Here is a 22,275-nt window from a genome sequence, read left to right as displayed (position 1 = left end):
CCCCCCCCCCAAGCCTCAAATTATCCCATGTAGGTATAAGAGGCTGCTACACTGGGTACTGATCTTCACCCTCCCAGTGGACATATTCTCTTGAAAGGTTTTCAGGGACAGGGCTCCACCAAAATGAACTGTAGCACTGGACCTGTATAACACCCTGGTGCAACTGCAACCGCTGCACAAAGTGGACACAATACAGGCCGGCGCTGCACCTTCCTTCCAGCAAAGTCTGGGTACATTCCCCCAAAGAGCAGGGAGAGAAAACAATGGATAGCTGTAAGCCACAGCGGCTCTGAGCAGCTTAAGAAAATTTGTTAGAAGAGTCTTGAGCAGAAAAGTGCAGAAAAGCATGTGCTCAGAGCAGAGAGAAGGTGTGCATCATCTAAAGACACTAGCAAAAAACTGAGGCAGGCATGGGAGGTGAGTGGGAGGGCTTATACAGGGCTGTCCTTACATCTTTGATTTGCCAGTACCCAATTACCTGAAGGCAGTTGTATAATCTATTGGTTCCAGAATTAACTCCCTATGCCCTGTTGAGTGCAAACCAAGAAAAACTGTACCTCATGCCCTGATGGAACACAGCAAACCCTCCACCCTGCTTCTTACTCACTATTTGCAGCTGGGTTAAAGTTTCAGTGTATCTCCAAATCTGGGAACCCAGCACTGCACTGAGCAACAGGATGGCCGCTGCAGTAAATCTGCAGACCTGGGAGTGTGGCGTGACATGCAAGTGTCATGATCCAACACAGCTGGATAGAGACATCCTACTCCTAAGGACAGTATGCTAAACTGAACATACTATGTATATGTGGGTATACAGACAAATGTAGGTGCTGTGCCTTTTGATTTGCCTAGACGCTAACCTCCTAGAGGCAGAGCACATAACCAGAGCAGCTGATATCCTGTCAGTAGTACCAGGTGCACAGCAAATATCAATGTTCTATCCTGGTCTGCAATTTCACTACATTTGTGAAATAAAAACATTTACTGCCCTTTAAAAATGTATTAAAGGAGAACTATGACATGAGTGATTTCCACTCACCTCATAGTTCTAAGCCGACCTGTGACAATGAGACTGTCACAGGTCGGCTGAGTAGATCGGGAGGGGAGAGAACACATACCGGGTTCCCTCACCTCTCGATCCTGTCACGGCTCTCTGCCGTGACAGGGGGAGGGGCTGGATTCCCCTCTCCGATCTGCCAGGGCTGACTGGCGGAACGGACGGGGGAGGGGGTGGTTACAGCTGGCTCTGCCTCTGGATAGGCAGAGCCAGCTGTCACTCACGCAGCTGGGCGAATTCCGTCATCTAAGTCGGGATCCGCTCCAGGTGCGGCGTCTCAGTATACCGCGAGCTGTAGCTCGCGGTATACTGAGCTTAGGGTAACGGGAGGACGCTAGTTTGTGTCCTCCCGTTACTCCAAGGAGAACTATGGGGAAAAACACTGACCCCATAGTTCTCCTTTAATCCAATAAAATATACATATTAAATTAAATCCTATAATAACAGCTGTATGTCTGGTTTCTTGGGATTTGAATATATCTTACTCTAATTTTCACAGCTAGTTTATGCTCAATCATTATGAATAAGAGGCATATATGGTCATGTAAGGAGTAAGAGAATTGGATAAAGAGCAGTAACTTACAGCAACTAAAAGTTTTTCACCTTTTATCACAACAGTCATCAAAATAAAAGATGACTTCTGATTGGTTGCTGAGGGTTAGTGCCCTTTGTCCTTTAAAGCAGATTTAGCATTAATTATCAGACGTGGAACAACCAGCTCTTACCAGCTGCAATATATCTTCATCTCGAGGCATAATAGAAAGTTCCAGCACATCCTCACTAAAAGGGACAGCAAACAGAGAAGCAGATGTTACCAGGAGATAGTGTGAAGTGGACATACAAGTCATTTTGGCTAAAAGAAAACAAAATATCTAGTGACTATAACATAATAATGTGAAAGTTTAAAATGATTCACGTACAAAACCTTTTTTCAGCTTTGGATAGAGTGGGAAAGAACATGTGTTTATGTGAACAGGTGTTTATTTTTTTGTCTGTGTTCCATTCAGCCAAATTTCTTGTGCCAATGACACTGGGTGGACAAAGATATAAAAAAATAAAAAATAAAAGTCAGAGGTTCTAAAGCTTCCCCATGTTAAGTAAAACAATGTTCTTATTGCTATCTTTCTTCCTGTCTGCAAGATATCCCCTCACTCCCTCTCTTGGTGACATGATAGTAGAGGGTGGTGTAGAGTTGCATCAAAGTGGAGCCAGAACTGTCCATGTAATGTAGGGCACGAGCAGTCAAGGGAGAATTTGCACTCTAGTGGTTTCTATATATTTGTTAGTGATTGATTGTGTATTCTATCCAATAAATTATTTTTTTTTACAGAATTTAGATTTAGAACCATTAATGGACCTTGTAAGGTTTTCTATGGTTTTAAAATCATTTATTCTACCACGCCATTGTCTCATGGATTTAGGGGGGGGTTTCCAAAGTGTTGGAATGCATGCATGTTCCACATTTACCAAATAAATAATAACAGCTTGTTTTGTATGTTTTTGGTGGGAGGGCATCACAGTGAAGCACATAAGAAGCTGAATCTTTAGAGATCGGGAGGGATGAACCGAACAGTATAGGATCGGAGTGTGTGGGGAAAAAGGAGTGAAGGATGTCGGGGGTTCTATACCGCCATGTCATATTTTGGTATCCTGACTTCTGGTACTTATTACTCACGGAGTATTTGCAAAACAGGATAGGCAGTTTAACTTCTCATATTGATTCAGCTGTATGTTAAGTTTTTGTCACCTTCTATTTAGGAATGGCATTGGAAGATTTGGGACCTCCTGTAACAGCAGTTTGTAGATCATGAATACAATGAGGGGAATTTATCAAAACTGGAGCAGACAAAATCTGGAGCAGCTGTGCATGGCAACCAATCAGCTTCTCCCTTTCATTCTCAATTCTTAACTGAACAAATTGAGAATAGAAGCATATTGGTTGCTATGGCCAACTGCTCAAGATTTTGCATGCATTTATTTTCAAATGGGGTAGGTAGACAGTCAAAAGAATTTGCATTTAGTAGAGAATGTAGAGTGTCAATTGTCTTTCTTGCCAATGATCTAAGGGTGCATGGTCTAGCTCTGTAAGTAGGTTGTGATGAGGGAGCCAGTTTTTAAAAAAAGGCATTGTTGTGAACTTGCCAGACAATCACATTTTTGTGAATTATATTATTTATCGGGTGGAACTATGAGGGGTTTCCGAGAATGGTGAATAGAGGGGATGGTGGCAATGAGAGGCCACTCTTAATAGGTAATTTTTGAACAAGTAAAAGTGTGAATCCACTGGAAGATTTTAGTGGGTGAAGATGTAAATTTGTGTTCTATGAAGGTCCAAAGTTTGGTATTAAGATGTCTAAACCAGTCTAGTATTCTTGTAAGGTGGACTGCAGTGTAAAAAGTTTGATTTCGGGTACAGATATACCTCTGGTAGAGTTTTCCACTTTTCACCCATGTTTACTGGATTGTACTGTATATAGATTGCTGTAATGCATATTGTATGTCACTTTTTGTCTGTGTGTTTATAATAAATTGTATTTTTTTCATTAGGTTTGTGTCTGGTCTCATCTACTGTATGAGATCAGACCAGACACATATTCCACATATCTGATTACTTTAACACTGCAGGATACTAGTGCTGAGAAAACCCAACAGAGCATCTAGTTTCCATACTCTATCCACACAAAAAAACAAACAAACCTTGAGTACCATTCTAATGGCACTTTTAATACAGACCAAAGATCTGCCATACATAATAAGGGAAGATAATGTTTATGTCTTGCTCTTTTGGCTGTCCCTCCTTTTCCCACACCGTTCCTAGAGCTCCATATCACACCTGTTTTGTATCAGTGCAATGACTTGTGAATATGTTTTCCCGATTATACTTTCTCCATTCACTTTAACAAGGCGGTCACCTGAAAAAGAAGACATATTGTCATGCGAGGCAGACTAAGATGCCTTTTCTCAAATAATATAAAAGTTTTTTCTTACTGCGTACATTTAAAGTGTATGTTAATCCAAAAGCTATTTTACAGTATGCTTGGCAAGATTCTTCATTGTTTACTGTTTTCTTAAATCTCTCGTTAACAAAAAAATATATAAAAATAATATTTGGGTATCACCCTAAATCTATGGATGTTGTAATTCAGCGGTGAACTAAAGTTGGCCATACACTGGTAGATTTTTGCATAGATGTTCATAAGAAAAACCTCGTCAGTCCATGCGAGAATGCTTTCAGAGACTTGTAGAATGACTTTGAAATTTTGTTAGATTTTAACATTAGATTATTGAAATGAAGGGAGTTTCTCGAATTAAAACTGCATTCACTGTTAGAAATTGTTTCTCAAACAAAATTCTACCCTGCTCCATCAATCAGAAAATCAAATAAAGATTTCAAAAACAATTTTTTTAGAATGAAATTCTACTGGTATACAGCGAACTTTACCTCACTCTTCAGGCTTCTTCTCTACAGTTTCCAGGATGAATGACTTCATCATGTACAATGCAGGACCAGTATTACAGTATTGTATGTGAGAATGCTGAGGGCCTGCCCACATTCTGGCTGGAGCAGGATCTTTGAAAAATTACGACCGTCAGGGAATAAGGTACCGTATTTTGTGGTCCATAACACGCACATGACCATAAGACGCTTGTAGTTTCTGGCAGCTGAGACAGGTGGCGCTGTGATTACAGCACCACCTGTCTCCGTGATCACACAGAGCAGACGAAGAACGGACGTTCTCTATGGTGAGCTCCTATACCGTGGTCACGGGTCCCCCAGAGGAGCGGGGGACCCCGAAAACCGCAGCGGGGGGGGGGGGATTTGCGGACAGGATCGCCGCTGCTTCTTTCCTACAAGTGATTTAATCACTTGTATGAAAACGAGCGGCGGCTCCACACTATACATTTAGCTCTGCTTGTCAGGAGCAGGGCTAAATGTACAAAAAAACTACTCGTCCGGCGCACGAAACTGCATGTCCCGGGCATCGGGCGATAGGGATTCCCTCAGCTCTCACACATTCGCTCCACAAGACGCACTGACATTTTTGACCCGCCTTTTGGGAGAAAAAAATGTGCGTCTTATGCAGCGAAAAATACGGTAATTATCCCCCTCTTATATCCTCTTAGACTAAACAAGCATAAGGCCTTGTTCACACCAAGCGCGTTCCAGGAGCAGAGCAGAGCAGTTACAGAACGGAGCAAAACTGCGTCCAATGTATTCCAATGGTATTTTTAGCTCCAGTTCACATCGCAGCGTTCCGTTCCAGAGCAGGTCCAGGCCTTGTTCACACAAAATGCAGAGCAGATCTGCATGAGTTTCTGCACACGCAGTGCAGTGGGTTGTTCTGCGTTTTTTGCCGCGTTTTTGAACAGGTAGCAAAAGATCCTATGAGAGCAACCAGTTATATGTAGTAGCACCAGAGAACAGCCAGGAACAGTCCAAGACTCTGAAGGAGAACATTCCCGTGACTGTTCTGTGAATCATGTGACTTACAGTGCACCAACTGGCTTCTCTTTTGTATATCTGAATATAGGGTGAGGGATCTCTTACAGAGTCCAGATGGCAGCTCTCACCAGCTTCTCTTCAACACTCCTCAGTAAGCTGATTCTTCCTCCAGCCCAGCTTCCATCAGGTTTCTTCTCAGTAACATCTTAGACCTCTGGGTCCCCAGCTTCTGCCACATGTTGAGGCCTAGGCCAGGCATCTTGCAGCACACAAACCTTCTCCCAGGGAGAAGCCCCAGGGGAGAGAGAGCATTGTGGAAGGTGTTCACAAATATGTATTAGCTTCCTCCAGCCATACCTATGAGTGAGCAAGCTCATGGATTGGTCAGAGTCAGATGCATATTCATAACCTGAAGATTGATCCTCCCACACTGTATACTGAGGCACCAACCCAGCAACAGGTAGAATCCATTAATCAATCAATTCATCAGACTTAGGAAAACCTGCACATCTCAGAGCAATCAGCATCCAGACAGTCTAAATATAACACTAAATTTAATTGCGACATAGCAGAGGGCGCCACATAAGAATCCCACAGAGCAAAAAAGGTTGCGTAAACATCCACCTTGTAGCTCTATTTACAGACAGAAAGGAGCATCAGTCATCCTAAAGAAATTGGGGGAGAGGTAAGAGTGTACTGCAATAGAGTAGCAGAACCTTTTTAATAGAAAAAAATTATAAAATGCACTCACCATATAAAACCTTGCATTGGTCACATAACAGAGAGAGTAGTATGCAGGCTGCACAAGAAGAAAGCTCCCAGGAGATGGAAGGAAACCAGGGTAAGATCTTATGAAGGAAGCTGCCAGTGGATACACAGCACGGTTCCAGCTCTCCACTCTCCTGTAGCTCCTCTTCCCAAAAGAACGTGGTGTCTTGTCTGTGAGTGCCTGCAAGCACATCCATCAGGGAATGCATTTCGGGGTAGATGCTTAACCCCTTTAGCAGCCTGATCAGTGACAGTGTAATGCGGCTATATGTAGGCTAACATATTACCGGTAATTGGATATTCCAAACCCACTGTTATTAAGCGATTCTAAACACAGCTTTATATTGTATACAGTAACAAAACAGTATCATGACTATGTATAACATGAACTTTAGCAGCAAATATATTATAATACAAAATAAAGAAACACTTTCATTTTATCGTAAAATGAATGATCATTTACAGTGAGGAAAATAATTATTTGATCCCCTGCAGATTTTGTAAGTTTGCCCACTTACACATAAATAAAAGGTCTATAAGATTTATCATAGGTGTATTTTAAATGATAGAGACAGAATATCAACCAAAAATCCAGAAGGAAACACATGATACAAATGTTATAATTTGAGTTGCAGTTCAGTGAGTAAAAAAAGTATTTGATCCCCTACCAACCAACAATAATTCTGGCTCCCAACGACTGGTTATAAGGTACATAGATTATTTCTGTCAATTTAAGAAGGTGGTCCTAACGACAACTTGTTATGTATATAAAAGACACCTGTCACAGAATCTCTTGCGGTATACTGAGACGCCGCAGTATACCGTGAGCTGCTGCTCGCGGTATACTAAGACGCCACAGCTGAAGCGGATCCCGACAATTGTGCTGGGATCCGCCCAGCTGCGTGACTGACAGCTGGCTCTGCCTATCTAGAGGCACAGCCAGCTGTACCCGCCCCCTTCCCCCGTCCGTTCCGCCAGTCAGCACTGGCGGATCGGAGCGGGGGATCCAGCCCCTTTCCTGTCACGGCAGAGAGCCGTGACAGGATCGAGAGGTGAGCGAACGCCGGTATGTGTTAGCTCACCTCCCTATCTACTGAGCCGACCTGTGACAGTCTCATTGTCACAGGTTGGCTGGAACTATGAGGTGAGTAAAAAGCACTCACCTCATAGTTCTCCTTTAATCCTATAGAAAATTAATTGAGGGAGCTGAAACTTCAAGTTGCCAAGCGACAGCCAAGAAACCTTAAGGATTTAAAGAAGATTTGTAAAGAAGAGTGGACCAAAATCCCTCCTGAGATGTGTGCAAACCTGATAACCAACTACAAGAAACGCCTTACCTCTGTGCTTGCCAACAAGGGTTTCTCCACCAAGTACTAAGTCATGTTTTGCTTGGGGATCAAATACTTATTTTACTCACTGAACTGCAACTCAATTTATAACATTTGTATCATGTGTTTTTTCTGGATTTTTGGTATATATTCTGTCTCTGTCATTTAAATTACACCTATGATGAAAATTATAGACCTTTAATTTCTTTGTAAGTGGGCAAACTTACAAAATCTGCAGGGGATAAAATAATTATTTGTCACACAGTATCTAGTATCTCTACTGAATAAAATGTATTTTTAAATGTGAGTGTACAATATAATATAATTTATGTGATTATACAATGTTACATGCCTAAGATGTTTAATTATCTGTGAGCGAATGCATCAAGTTGGATATATACCGTATTTTTCCGTCTATAAGACGCCCCCATGTATAAGACGCCCCCAACTTTTCTTACCCAAAATTCAGAAATCAATATTTTAAATGATATTATGCATCACACTTACCTCTGAGCTAATCACTTTATTCAGCCTCTGTTGCATCACTGGTTTCTTCATCACTTTTAGCTTCAAACATATCAGTTTCTTCAACTTCTGCTGCATCACTGCTGTCTGCTGAGTCACTGTCTATATATACAAGATCATCCTCAGTTCCGTCCATGGCATTGCTGATTCCACATTTCTTGAAGGACTTCACAATCACCTCTTGTTTGACACCATACCATGAGTTTAGAGAGTTTACAGGTTGTTTTTCACTTTCTGACATTTTTATGGTCACAGAATGCTCCGACATTACCGCTCTGGGCACTGCCTACACGATCTCCCCAGCAACAGCTCACGTCAGGTTCAAAAGATTTATGAGTGGAGGAGAACTGTTATCTTGTCTCTGCAATCCTTGAGGCTAGTTTGCAATGGTATCAGCACTTTCAAAACCGCGGCCCCCGTGTATAAGACGCACGTCTATTTTTAGATAAAGATTTTTATGAAAAAGTAGCGTCTTATACACGGAAAAATACGGTATCCACTTGATACAGTAAGTTTAAAAACAATCATTTTCAGCAACAAATTAGTTATTCACTAATAGATCAGTGTGGACCTTTAACTTCATTGCTTACTTGTTAAGCATTCATTTATTTATTATTTATTTATTACAGGTATTTATATAGCGCTGACAATTTATGCAGCCCTTAACATCAGTCCCTGCCTTTAAGGAGCTTACAATCTAAGGTCCCTATCTCACATGCTCACATACGAGGGCCAATTTAGACAGGATTTTCACTCAACCTCATAGTTTGAGCGGACGTGAGACAATGAAACTGTCACATGTCGGCTCAATAGATCGGGAAGTGAGCGAACACATACCGTCACTCGCTCACTTCTCAATCATGTCCCTGCAGAGAGCTGTGACTGTCACTCACAGCTCCCTGCAGGGATTCACCCACTCCGATCCTCCAGCGCTGACTAGCGGAACGGACGGGGGAGGGTACAGGTGGCTCTGTCTCTAGATAGGCAGAGCCAGCTGTCAATCACGCAGCTGGGTTTATCTCAACAGTAATGTCGGGATCTGTCCCGGCTGTGGCGGTCTCAGTATACCGCGAGCCGGAGCTCGCGGTATACTGAGCTTTGGGTCATGGGAGGATGCTAGTTTGTGACCCTTAGGAGAACTATAGGGAAAAACACACCATAGTTCTCCTTTAAGGCAAAGGCATTTGACAATGTAATGCAGGTGAACACTGTAGCCCCATCGAGTAATTAAGAGTGACCATAATGAACCTGTCTGAGCAGTACCCAGGTAGACACACCTGGTACTGGGATGGAAAATAAGGGAATAAGGAATATAAAGAAAGAAATGAGAAAGAAGAATGTGGGCGCGGTCAACAACCCGGGATCCCCCCAGCGAGATACCATGCACACAATTGCATTGGGTCAAGCGGTCAAAAGACTACAAAATCGATCAGTAGTACAGAAGTGTAACCAGAGGCTCCAAGTAACATGAAATATGTCATTGTGGTGATAAAGTTCCACAGTAAGGCGGCGTGTCCAAGATGGCGACCAAAGCCCACATGTGAGAACTGAGCTCCGTCACCCTATCTATTATCCTGTCATTTATAGCCCTGTGGCACGCTACTCCGAGTGCTGGGTGGTCGGCTCCTTGCTTCCCGCATTGGGGGGTATGTCTCGGGGGCGCAGGCGGAACTCCTCCAGCCGAGCTAGCGTCTCTCTATCCTCGCCGGCCTGTGGGCGGCAACAGCCTCGTAGCAGTATGGCCACCCAGACGGAGAAATCGGCAGAGGGTCTTACCGGTCCGGCCCAGTTCACTGCTGTGATGGCTGCGATCTCTGGCTGCCAATCCACGCTTACTACCAAGATGGACCACCTCCAGTCAGATGTGGGTCTGCTCTGTCGGGACCTGGACCGGTTTCGAGATTGGATGTCTGCGGTGAAGGGCAGAGTGAGTGGGGTGGAGGATGTGGTTGGCGCCCATACAGCTTACCTCCGTACCTTACAGACCAAAGTCAAGGCCTTGGAGTACCGGCGGTGGATGCCGAAAGCCGCAATCGGCGCAGTAGCCTACACATCCTGGGGCTGCCAGAAAGGGTGGAAGGCTCAGATCCACTCGCCTTTGGAGAATCGATGCTCTGGTCTCTGCTCCCAAAGACCCGCTTCTCTGCTTTCTTTGCGGTGGAGCTGGTCCACCACATGCCTTCATTGCAGGGCCCTCCAGGGGCTCCTCTGCGCAAGTTTATCTTCAAGCACCTGAATTTCCGCGACTGAGAGGTGATCCTGCGTGAGGCCAGAGCACTGGGTGAGCTGAAGTTTGAGAACAGCAAATTGCTTATATTCCCAGACTACTCCGTGGAAACCCAACGCCAGCGTAAATCCTTTGATGCCGCCAAGGCTGCCCTGAGAGCGAGGGGGATCAAATATAATATGCTATTCCCGGCGTGCCTCCGTGTGCAGGATGGTGAAGCTACCCGTTTCTTTGTGGCACCCGGAAAAGGCCTTCAAATGGCTTGAAACTATGCCTAAGAGCTGAGGACGCTGGTCTGTGAGAGGATACTACCCCTGCTGATCCCTTAAGAGTTCCCTTCACTGGATCTAAGGGGCCAAGCCTAACCCCTGAAAAACAACCCCACACCATAATCCCCCCTCCTACAAACTTTACACTTGGCACAATGCAATCAAGCAAATACCGCTCTCCTGGCAACCACCAAACCCAGACACGTCCATCAGATTGCCAGACGGAGTAGCGTGAATAGTCACTCCAGAGAACACATCTCCACTTCTCTAGAGCCCAGTGGCGGTGTGCTTTACACCACTGCATCCGACGCTTTGCATTGCACCTGGTGATATAAGGCTTGGATGCAGCTGCTCGGCCATGGAAACCCATTCCATGAAGCTCTCTATGCACTGTTGTTGTGCCAATCTGAAGGCCACACGAAGTTTGGAGGTCTTTAGCTATTGGCTCTGCAGACAGTTGGCGACTTCTGCACACTGTGCACTTCAGCATGCGCTGACCCCGCTCTGTAATTTTACGGGGTCTACCACTTTGTGGCTGAGTTGCTGTTGTTCCCAGCTGCTTCCACTTTGTTATAATACCACTAACAGTTGACCGCGGAATATTTACTTGCAAGCAAATTTCATGGAACACCTGAATCCAATGATTTGCAGGGGTGTCCCATTACTTTTGGTAATATACTGTATATAGATTTAAAATTAATGCTGTGAGCACTGAGGGTCACTAAAAATGTCCTGGAGATTGTGAATAAATTCAAGGTGGTGTTTAGATCACTGAATGTTTTCACTAAGTGGAAAAAATGCCATTCAAGATAGCATCAAGATTAAAGAAGAAAAACTTTTAATAAAAAAACACAGCCAAATTAGAAAAATATATCCAAGACATCTCTTGGATCAGTGCTTGGACAATAAACCTGGTATACATTTGAATAATAAAGGGCAATAACCAGGGCTCGAAAAATCCACTCGTCCACTCGTCTGTGACGAGCAGACAGTGGAGTCATGCTGACTGGTGAAATTTTTGACTGACTGGTGAGACAGCGCCAAATTTTTCAAGCCCTGGCAATAACATACAAAGTTTCCAGTAAGGATGCTTTACTATCCCCATAAGACAGTCTCAAAAAAGACAGGAAATCACTACTATACATATTCCAAAAAGTGATAACCCATTCCATTCTAAGGGGGGCAATGTGGATACTAAAGGGATTTGCAAAAAAATGCAAGATACATTTTAGAAACAGGATACCCTAGTCCAGTGGTGGCGAACCTTGGCACTCCAGCTGTGCCAAAACTACAAATCCCAACATGCATCTGCCTCTGGGAGTTATGTCTGTGGCTGTCAGAGCCTTGCAATGCCTCATGGGAATTGTAGTTCCAAAACAGCTGGAGTGCCAAGGTTTGCCACCACTGCCCTAGTTAGAGGAGTTACAGGATGATGAACAAACAATTAATAAATACAAGGATGAACTTGCATTAATAAACAAAGGATTGAACTTTGTCCCCAAACAAATTTGTTAGAAACTGGGCTTCCAAAAGGCATTATAACCATTAAGGAACAATAACATGCTATAACTTCCTCTTTGGATGAAAGTATTGTTCCCTCAGATAATGGAGATCACCATTACATCAAATGACCCCTAGGCGGAATATCGTTTAGAGTCAAAAATACTAATAAATGAGGCTTATAATTGAATGTTAAATAAACAAGAAAAGCACATCTTCTACAAAGAATTTAATAACACACCATACTTTTACCACATCCCGAAAATCTATAACATATTACTAACCCTTCGGAACGTCCAATAGTGGAAGGATGATCAGCCTTACTAGCAATTTTTCTGACTATATGGATTATTTTTTATAACCCATAGTGAAAACCCACCCAGCTTAGGTCAAGGATTCTTTACATATTCTAGATATTTTTTAAAATTATACATGGAAAACCAACCAGGTCTGGCTTTCTCTAGCTGTTACATCCCTATATACATCTATACTTCATGACATAGTCCTAAGAGCCATCCAACATTTTCTGAGAGAAGATGCCTTTTGTAATATGAAACTAAAAGACTAGATTCATTTTAAAAGGGGGTTAGATTAATTTTAAAACACAACTATTTTAAGTTCATAAGGAGATTTTATCTACAACACCATGGCTCGGCCATGGGGGGTCAGTTGTGCACCCAGTTATGCTAATTTGGTCATTGGTCACTGGGAATCTCAGTCAATTTGGACTAATAACCCATTATCTACTATGGTCAGTACATTGATTACTTTGTAGTGATATGGGACGCATATAGCAGCCCAGTTCTTTAATTTTTAAACTACTGCAACAAGAATAATTTCAACATTTAATTTACATATGTCACGACCCTCAAAAACTGTTATTTTTAGATTTATCACATGATAATGAAGGGCACATTACATCCAAAACAGAGAAGGCAGGCAATTCCTATTTACACAATGGTAGAATTCACCCTCCAAAATGGAAGTAAAATACACCCCACAGTCTATTCTGTAGGTTATCAAAGAACTGCACTAATATGGATTGCTAACTCAGCAAAATTAAACTTCATAAATATAAAATTGTTGAGAAAAATTATGACCCTTTTATTTTTAGATCAAATAATTTTAAAATATGGTCAGAACTATTCAACACTGAAAAGCCCCATCATACATTCCAAAAATAATAAGAACAGTGGCGATTTACAAAGTTTATCATTCCTCACGCAATATACTGCTAACCATAGTGCCATCAATAGGATTATAAAAAAAGAACCTGAGTGTCTTGCAAAATGACCCAAAACATAACGATATTATCCCCACCAAATTTTGGTCAATTTGAGAAAATCTAAATGTATCCAAAATATAATTGCCCCTAGAAAATTACAAACCGATATGTAAATAATTGCAAATCTCTGTAATTTTTTTTTTTTTGGGGGGACTGAAGAGTATGTTCCAGAAAAGGAAATGCCTGACATGCTAATTTATTACATGTGGTCAAGCAAGTTTTATTGACTCTAAGGGGAAAGAATATGCCATTAATGGATTTGTCACCTGCCCTACCACACTTGTTATATATACGTTCTGCATTGTCCCTGTGGCCTAATCTATGTATGTAGGACCATCAGAAATCTTAGGGCATTTATAGGGGAACATAGGTGACTAATATAGGAACAAAGTGATGTATGTAGTGTACCTAGACACTTTAGGGACTTTTGTGCAGGCAGCACTTCAGGCTTAAAAGTATTTATATTTCAAAGAACATGTCGTCCTTAGCAGAGATTTTAAATGTTATGACACCAGGAGGTGTATTGGATCTTTGTTTAAACATTTTAACAATTGGTAGCCTCAATGAGGAATTAGAGCATATAATAAAGTGGATATATTCAGCGTGATGTGCGCTCTCACTGAGAACTACATTTATTAGGAAGGTAACATTGTATAAATCACATAAGTTATATTATATTGTACACACACACTTAAGGATACGTTTTATTAAATAGAAATACTAGATAGATGATCATTCAGTTCATAATAAATATAAGTATTTCTTTATTTTGCATCATAATATAGTTAATGTTATGCATAGTCATAATACTGCTGTGTTACTGTATATAATGTAAATTGGTGTTTAATATCACTAAACAACAAAGTGGGCTTGGTATACCCAATTATCGGCAATATGTTGGCCTATTTATAGCTGCATTATACTGTCACAGATCAGGCTGATAAAGGGGTTAAGCATCTACCCCAAAACGCGCTCCCCGATGGATGTGCTTGTGGACACTTGCAGACAAAATGACATGGCTATAGGGAAGATGAATTACAGGAGAGTGGAGAGCTGGGACCCTGCCAGACCAGTGCTGTGTATCTGTGTATCCAATGGTAGCTTGCTTCACAAGATCTCACCCTGGTCTCCTTTTATCTTCCAGGGAGCTTGCTTCTTGCCACAGTCTGCATACTAGTCTTTCTGTTATGTGACCAACACAAAGTTTTATATTATAAGTGCATTTCATTCATTTTTTTTTGCCAGTGCACTCTTTTCTCCCCTATTTCTATCAAGCAAACAAAGGTGTTTCCTGTGACTTTACATGTAGCTATACCCACTGGTAAATTATGTAACCATATTAAGCTTGTAATACTTCAGACTTAAGGGTCTATTCACACTACTCTAATCACACAGCCTCTGGTGTGTGGTGCCACGGAACAGCACTGATCCCAGCGCATCGCACTGCATAATTATTTTTTTTAAAGCTTTTTGAAATGTTGCAAGTGTCATTTAATTCAGTTCTACGGGCACAGCGGGGTGCGAGGCAGTTGTACGACATCACATCCTGCTGCGGTGAAAAAAGTACAGCATGTCGTACCTTACAACAACAAATGTCTTTTGCCTGTTGTCAGAGCATTTAGAAAAATAAATAATGACATTTCTGGCACAGTCAGCTGTTACAAGCTGTAAAGTATTTTAATCTCATGGTATAACTGGCATTTTCATCATATCCTTACTACAAGAGACAGTAGAGACATACAAAAGGCAACCTGTATTGACAGAAATATGAAGGCTCCTATTGCTGTGGACCTTCCAAAAAGTGCTAGTTTCCTGGCTGTCTTTGGCCTTTCCACTGGATTTTCAGTTTTTACATCACTATGGCATTTTACTGGTAATACTGTATCTCCTCAACTGTGCCCCCTTTGGATTCTTACTCTTTTTGCTCCGGCAAGTATAGTCTCTTTGCCCGAGTTTTGAGTGAATTGACAATGTAAAATGATTTATTGATGTTCATGTCGTTAATTTTTCTATATTCCTATAATGCTGCCTTATCTGACCTTGGGGCACTAAATCTAAACTATTCTAAGATTGGTCCTAATTCTGTATTCTAAATCAACCTATATGTACAGCCATTTTGCTTTCATTCTCACCTGTGCAGAGTCCAGCTTGCTGGGCTGGACCACCCTCCTTTACATTCTTGACAAAGATGGTGTCCATTGGTTCCAGGCGTTGCCATGAAGGATAATCTATAACATACCCCCCCAAAAAAAATAATAATAATAGCATAAAGATACATAAATCACAGAGGGGATTATGTGCAGGAGGAATCTTAAGGAAAAATAAATAATTGCTCACAATAGCCAATCAAATTCATGTTGTGTTCCTATAGCTGTATAGGTGGGGGGGAAACTTTTTTGGCTGCTGTAAACAGGCCACTAAAGGGTGCAACAGACAACGATTGTTATGGTGCATGCATTACTGCAACCCATAATATTGTGAGCATGCCCTAACTTAGACATAGGCAATTTAACATTCTTAAAGTATTGTATCCCAAAACATACAGTAAGCGTGCACAGAAAAAACACACATTTTTATCAGATATATGGATGGCTCTATGAAATTCCTCTAAGGTCCTCTTATATATTCCCTCAATGCATGCATAGCCGTTTTTGTCCATTTTCTATAAGTAAAAGAGGAAAACGTAACACATGCAATAAAAATATTGAACTTCTTTGCTTTGAATGTTTTGTAATGCAAGAAAAGTACAGTCAAGAACAGCAACCTCTTTTCAATACATTTTTATGAGGATGTATACATGCTGCAATTGTACTATTAACTTATGGCAAAACACATAAACAAATCAGTCAAGCTATACTCACACGGACACTATTTCATACCTTGGCTAGTAAACACCCTCACAGGAGCAGCATAGCAATTAGCAAGCTTTAGCAGGTATTTAAAGAGGAACTTTACCCACATCGTCAAAGTAACAGCAAACACACCTTTAGAAATGTTTAGTAATGGCAATTTACAAACACATACTTATAGATAATTGTCGGCTTTTTATTCTTTCCTTCCCCATTGTTATCATGGTGGCCATTTTTACTGAGAGCAGATTGCTATATTTCCCTTTACATCCTGGAGCTCTGGTTCATGCAACCATGTACATCAGCTCAGGGGAGGAATATGCCTTTCCCTGAGATCTTGTGATTACAGATGTCCCAGCAAAGCTCTGCTGATGTAACCTTCCCAGGATGCAACACTTGAAAAGGATTACATCATTTGTGCTTAACAGGACCAGGAAGAAGAAGAAAAATAAATTGTAAGTAAAATAAAAATATGTTTGTTTAACTAATGAATGAAATATTATTTCATATCAGCATGTAGAGCTGCATGCTGATGTGATTTTTAGTCAAAGCTGGTAAATGTTTCCCAGAGCTTTGCAAATGATCACTCAAGACAGCATTCCCCTTATTGGGAGACAACAGCAAAACAACAAAGGAGCGCTCCAACCTAAAGCAATTGCTGGATATCTTTATTTCTTAGTTAATTAAAAGCTATTTTTCACTCAAACCAGACCAATATTAAAATTAAAAACGTATTAAAACTTTAAAAACGATTAGTATGTGGATATGTAACTTTCCTCAAAAGGAAGTCAAATTATCACTAGGAATCATGTAATACCGATTGGGGGGTAATTCCGTTTTGCATTTTAACAGTTACCATCATCCCAGGTGGAAACACAAAATTCTGAAGAGCCAATTCTGCAGGCTCAAAATAAATTGTACAGAAGACTCTGACTACATATCATCAAGCACTCACCTTCTGAATAAATTGAAAGAAAATGTATCCGGAACAACTGATCCAAGAAGCTTATGCCACCCATCTAAGACCATGCACCTCCCACAACGCTCAGCTTCATCCAGCTGCCTGTCTGTCTGTCACATTAGTCAGGACAAGTTCTTCAATTCTTCATATCAACCCAGCCAGCCATCAACCAGCCAGAACAGACCATCAGAGAGCTGCTCCTAGCATCGCAGAACAGGACAACTCACAGCAGTTTTGAGGACTCTTTCATCTACAATTACAACAGTCAGGGCTGCCATCAGGGGGGTACTGTTGATACTCATGTGAGGGACCCGGGCCCCTTACATGGGTATCGGCCGTACAGGTGACAGGGGAGGAGGTGGAGGCGGCTGGGCCCCAGCAGCGCCGGTCTGACGGCGAAGGAGGCCGGGGCCCCAGCAGCGCCGGTACTCTGTCAGCTACTACCGCTGAGGAGGCCGGGGCCCCAGCTCTGCAGTGCTGGTGTCCTGTTGGCTACTACTGCGCATGCGCCACCCGCAGCAGTCCCCAGCAGTGCTGGTCTGGCAGTGGTGGAGGCCGGGTTTCAGCAGCAGCAGGTAAGAGGAGCTGGGAGGGAGGTACAGGTAAAGGGACCCTGACATGCCCACCTGAGACCCTGCAGAGACAACCTCAGAGGGGCTGTGCAAGATCTATGGTGTGCTCTGCAGGGTCACTCTCAGGTGAGCTTTGTGGGGTCTCAGGTATGTGTGTGGTCTCAGGTGGGTCCTGAGACCCATGCGTTACTAAGCCCTGAGTCCAGTGCGTTACTAAGCCCTGAGTCCAGTGCGTTCGTAAGCTCTGAGTCCAGTGGGTTACTAAGCCCTGAGTCGAGTGCGTTGCTAAGTATATGTCAGAGCTATATAAATGTATAATAATCATAATAGTGTGAGAACATTAGAGTGTAAGCTCCTCTGGTACAGAGACTGATGTGACTGTCTCAGTGTTCTCTGTACAGCACTGTGGTATATGTCAGAGCTATATAAATTTGTAATAATAATAATAGTGTGAGGCTGTGGGGGGGACATTAGCGTCTAAGCTCCCTTGGTGCATAGACTGCTGGGGGGGGGGGGCAGTTGGTAATAAGTGCAGTACAACACTTGCTACTGCCCCCCCCAGTAACTTGGTACCTTCCTGTACATGCAGGAAGGTAGGTTTAAGGAGGCGGAGCTTGGTCTGTAACGGGCTTTAAGAAAGAGCGATCAGGGAGTGGAGCAGAGTCGCTTGAGTGGTAAGGTAAGGTAAGTGGGAAGGGAGAGCCCGCACACAGCCCGTAGTTTACCTGAGACCCACACACAGTGCCTGCACGGAACCTGCAGTCCACCTGAGAGCTCGCACAGCCCACCTAGGCCACCTGGGAGCCTGTACAGTCTTAGACCCCATTCACACGTAGTGACATACCTTTTGCAGCGGATCCGCACGGCCGGGATAGCGCGACTTTCGGGGCGACGTTCCAGCGACGATCCAGCGACGGTAGCGCGACCTTCTCCGTCGGGCTCCATAGAAAAAGGGCAAAATCCGCCGAAAAAAGGGTCCGGTAGAAGCGACTTGCGACCACGACGAGCGACATGGAGTTAAGACAGCTCCATTGAATAGCATTGGCCGGCGACTTCTCGCGATATCGCGGCGGAAATCGCGCGATAATTCGCTACATGTGAACGGGGCCTTAGATGTGCTAGTGGATAGATGAGGGGCCATTAGTGTTAGTGAAAAGGGAGTGCGGTTAATGTTAGTGAAAAGGGAGTGTGGTTAGTGTTAGTGAAAAGGGAGTGCAATTAGACAGCTCAAATATTCCACACGAGCAGAATACATGGTTCCCCACCACACTTAGTAGATACATCACTACAGATGTATGAGCTGGTGGAAGAAGACACAACATGTGTTCGGGGAAACAGGTATTTCGACTGACTCAAAGTTTCGAACACTTGCAGCACCAGGAAAGCAGTGAAGCAGTGGTGTTTCAACAAAACGCCACCAGAAAGGTAAGTACTGTATATTCACTCTTCTTTTACACAAGGGTGTTTAACTCTTTCAACTTCAGGGGTAATCTAAACCTTCTTGACCAGAGCAAATACCAGGATTTTTGTGTTACCTGTAAAATCTATTTCTTAGGGGGGGAGCAGCATGGTGGAAGATGGCCACATAGGATAAGTGATCCAGTTCAGACTCTGTTTCGGGGCTTAGCGACATAACATGAGAGGACATCTACACCTGAATCATCTTCCACGCATTCTAACAACACTCATACTAAATATGAGTAAGACTAAACATAAAGGGGGGCAGAGGAAACTGCCAGATTTTTTAAATCTGCAGGCCCGCACAAACAACAAAATGGTGCCGGCTCGTCTCGTGCACCAGCATCATCTTCCTCTCTCCCCACGAACGGGAACGCACACCCGCCTGCTAATCCTACTACGATCTCGGGAGAAACTTCGGGCAGTGCAGACTCTTCTAACCATCATCATGTACTGATCTCCCTTTGATTTCCACTGACAGAGTCGCCGTGCCGGGCACAGCGGATCTCGGTACTGGCAGCGGCGGCGAGGCGCACGCTTGCACCTACCACAAGCGATAGAGACGCCCGATCGCTTGAATATAAACAACCATCGCTTCCCCACTCGTGACAGTTTCCCCACTGGTGTGGGGGGAGGGGAAGGACATCTTAGGACGCCCCCACCCCGCTCTTATAAGGCTCCAGTCCAGCCGTTCAGGAACGGCCATGGACGGGAGGTGGTTAAATGCCCCTTTTTCGCTCGAAGAAAAAACCCAAACTATTAACAAATTGCCCTCAAATAAATCCCCTGGTATAGACGGCTTCTCAAGCGAATACTATAAAGTATATAAAGACATTTTGACTCCTTATTTACAAACTATCTTTAATTCTGCTGTGTGCTCTTCTTCCTTCCCTCGAGAAATGTTACGCTCTATTGTTGTCACACTACCTAAACTAGGTAAGGAGCCAGTTTTCACGCAGAATTTTCATCCTATTTCATTTTTAAATACAGACATTAAATTATATGCCAAGATCATTGCCGATAGATTGTTACCTATTACTCCATCCCTGATCAACCAGGACCAAGTAGGCTTCGTTCGTGGTCCTGCACCGGATGGGACAAGGAGAATGTTTAACCAGTTGCCGTCCGCCCGTTGCAAAAAAACGGACGGACGGCACAGTCGCATTGGCGGGTTGCCGTCTCCAGGTGGCATTTTTTTTCTGCTCGCGTGCGCCTCCTAGTGCACACACGGGCAGAAAAAACCTATCCAATGTAAACAGCCGTTACCGGCTGTTTCACATATACCCGATCGGCTGCTCTAAAGCCTGCCGATCGTGTATATGTGGCTGCGTGCCCCCCCTCGAGTGCTGCCACCGCCCCCCTCCCCCTCCTGACCCCTCACCTTCAATCCCGGGATCCGCTGCCCCATCTGCGGCCCGGGACCGGCTCGGTAGGGTGTCAGGAGGTAAGATGGGAGGGAGATCAGCATCTTCCTCCTTGCTGACCTCCCTCCATGATGTGAATGCAGAAGTGATGTGTATTACATCACTTCCGCATTCATCTGTCAGTTATCTGGCTGCTATAGCCAGAGAGAAGTAGCTGATGGAGCAGATCTCTGCTTCATCAGCTTTTTTTGGGGTCCCCAGGTGACATTAGGGGTCTTAGAGACCCCTAATGTCTCCATAAATAGGACCTATCAGTGTGCCTTTGCTATTATATAGGAGGATTGTTATCCCCCTATATAATAGCAATAACAATAAGTGTAAAAAAATATATATATAAATACAAATTTTAAAAAAAGATAAGTCACATATTTAAAAAAAACAATAAAGGTGATCAGCGCCAGTATGTGTAATGTGGAAATAAGAGCAGACCACTCCACACGAATTATCATATCCCACTACAAATAGGACTCCCTACCCAGAACCCCCCACAGCCTCAACTTCAATCCTTAACCCAATCCCCCACCTCCCCTCAATCCCCCACTTATCCGCCTTCTATCCCCTTCCCCCAAGTCGCATGTCAGGCTAACCTCGCCTACCCGGACTCTCAACCATCCCGACGATCAGCATTAGGGCACTAATTACCCACATGTCGCACTTCCTGGGATACTATGCTACTCATTACGGAAACCATGGCGAACCAAGGATGCACGTCACCTCAGTGACATCCCAAGAACCACCCGCATAACCCAAATGTAACGTTGATGATATCTCTGATATTCCTTGGTTAGACATGACTGATAATGGCATTTACTCTTTATCTACCCTTTTTACTGTTCCCTTCCTATCAGTGGCGTAACCAGAGTTATGGGGCGCCTGGGGCAGAACATTCCCCCCCCCATATTATATAAACATCCACTGGAACTGTACCCCCCACACATATATATCAGCTAAGGAACTAGCATGCCATCATTGTCCCTGTACAACCCCCCCCACCCACACATATCACCCAGGGAACGGCGATATCTGGTTGTTGTACAGGGGCAATGAGGGCATGCTGGGACTTGTAGTTCCCTAGCTGCTATCTTATGAAGCTGTATTCCACCTGAAAGTACTACAATTCCATAATAGAACTAAGAATAAAACTTTTTTTTTTCTAATACTCACCTGATTTCTGGATCCACCAACAAGTGTAGCCTCCCGTCTCCCACGCTGTTAGAAGTTGCATACAGCGTGTGCTGGTTACTACTTAAACTGGCACGCGCAGTGTGCAGCTTCTAAGAAGATACGCTATTAGCATAGCGGGGAAGGCGGCTGCGCATTTTGCATCACTCCCGCTACGCTAATAGCGTATCTTCTCAAAAGCTGCACACTGCGCGCGTCGGTTTAAGTAGTAACCAGCACACGCTGTATGCAACTTTTAACAGCGTGGGAGACGGGAGGCTGCGCTTGTTGGATCCCGGAATCAGGTGAGTAGTATTAAGAAAAAGGTTTTATTTTATGTTCCCGGGGACATTTAAAAATGTCCCTGGATTTTATTTTAAAAAAATGTGTCACCTTACCTTAGCCTGGTGGTCAGTGGGGGCTTCCTGGACTCTGGTTGTGGGGGGG

General features: G+C 43.4%; 1 protein-coding gene across 1 annotated transcript in view; it reads right to left on the bottom strand.

Moving 5' to 3' along the window:
• Positions 1-22,275, bottom strand: part of LOC108800904 (rho GTPase-activating protein 23-like) — a 77,381-nt gene that overhangs the window by 26,826 nt on the left and 28,280 nt on the right. The window contains exons 4-6 of the mRNA XM_018572889.1: positions 15,536-15,631; positions 3,891-3,969; positions 1,783-1,837 (exon numbers count right to left, since the gene is read on the bottom strand). Coding sequence (XP_018428391.1) covers positions 1,783-1,837; positions 3,891-3,969; positions 15,536-15,631 — 230 coding nt within the window. The remainder of the gene's footprint in view (positions 1-1,782; positions 1,838-3,890; positions 3,970-15,535; positions 15,632-22,275) is intronic.

Source organism: Nanorana parkeri, unplaced genomic scaffold (assembly GCF_000935625.1).
Source record: "Nanorana parkeri isolate BGI_ZX_2015 unplaced genomic scaffold, ASM93562v1 scaffold2159, whole genome shotgun sequence".
NCBI lineage: Eukaryota > Metazoa > Chordata > Amphibia > Anura > Dicroglossidae > Nanorana > Nanorana parkeri.
This window is presented reverse-complemented; position numbering and strand designations above follow the sequence as displayed.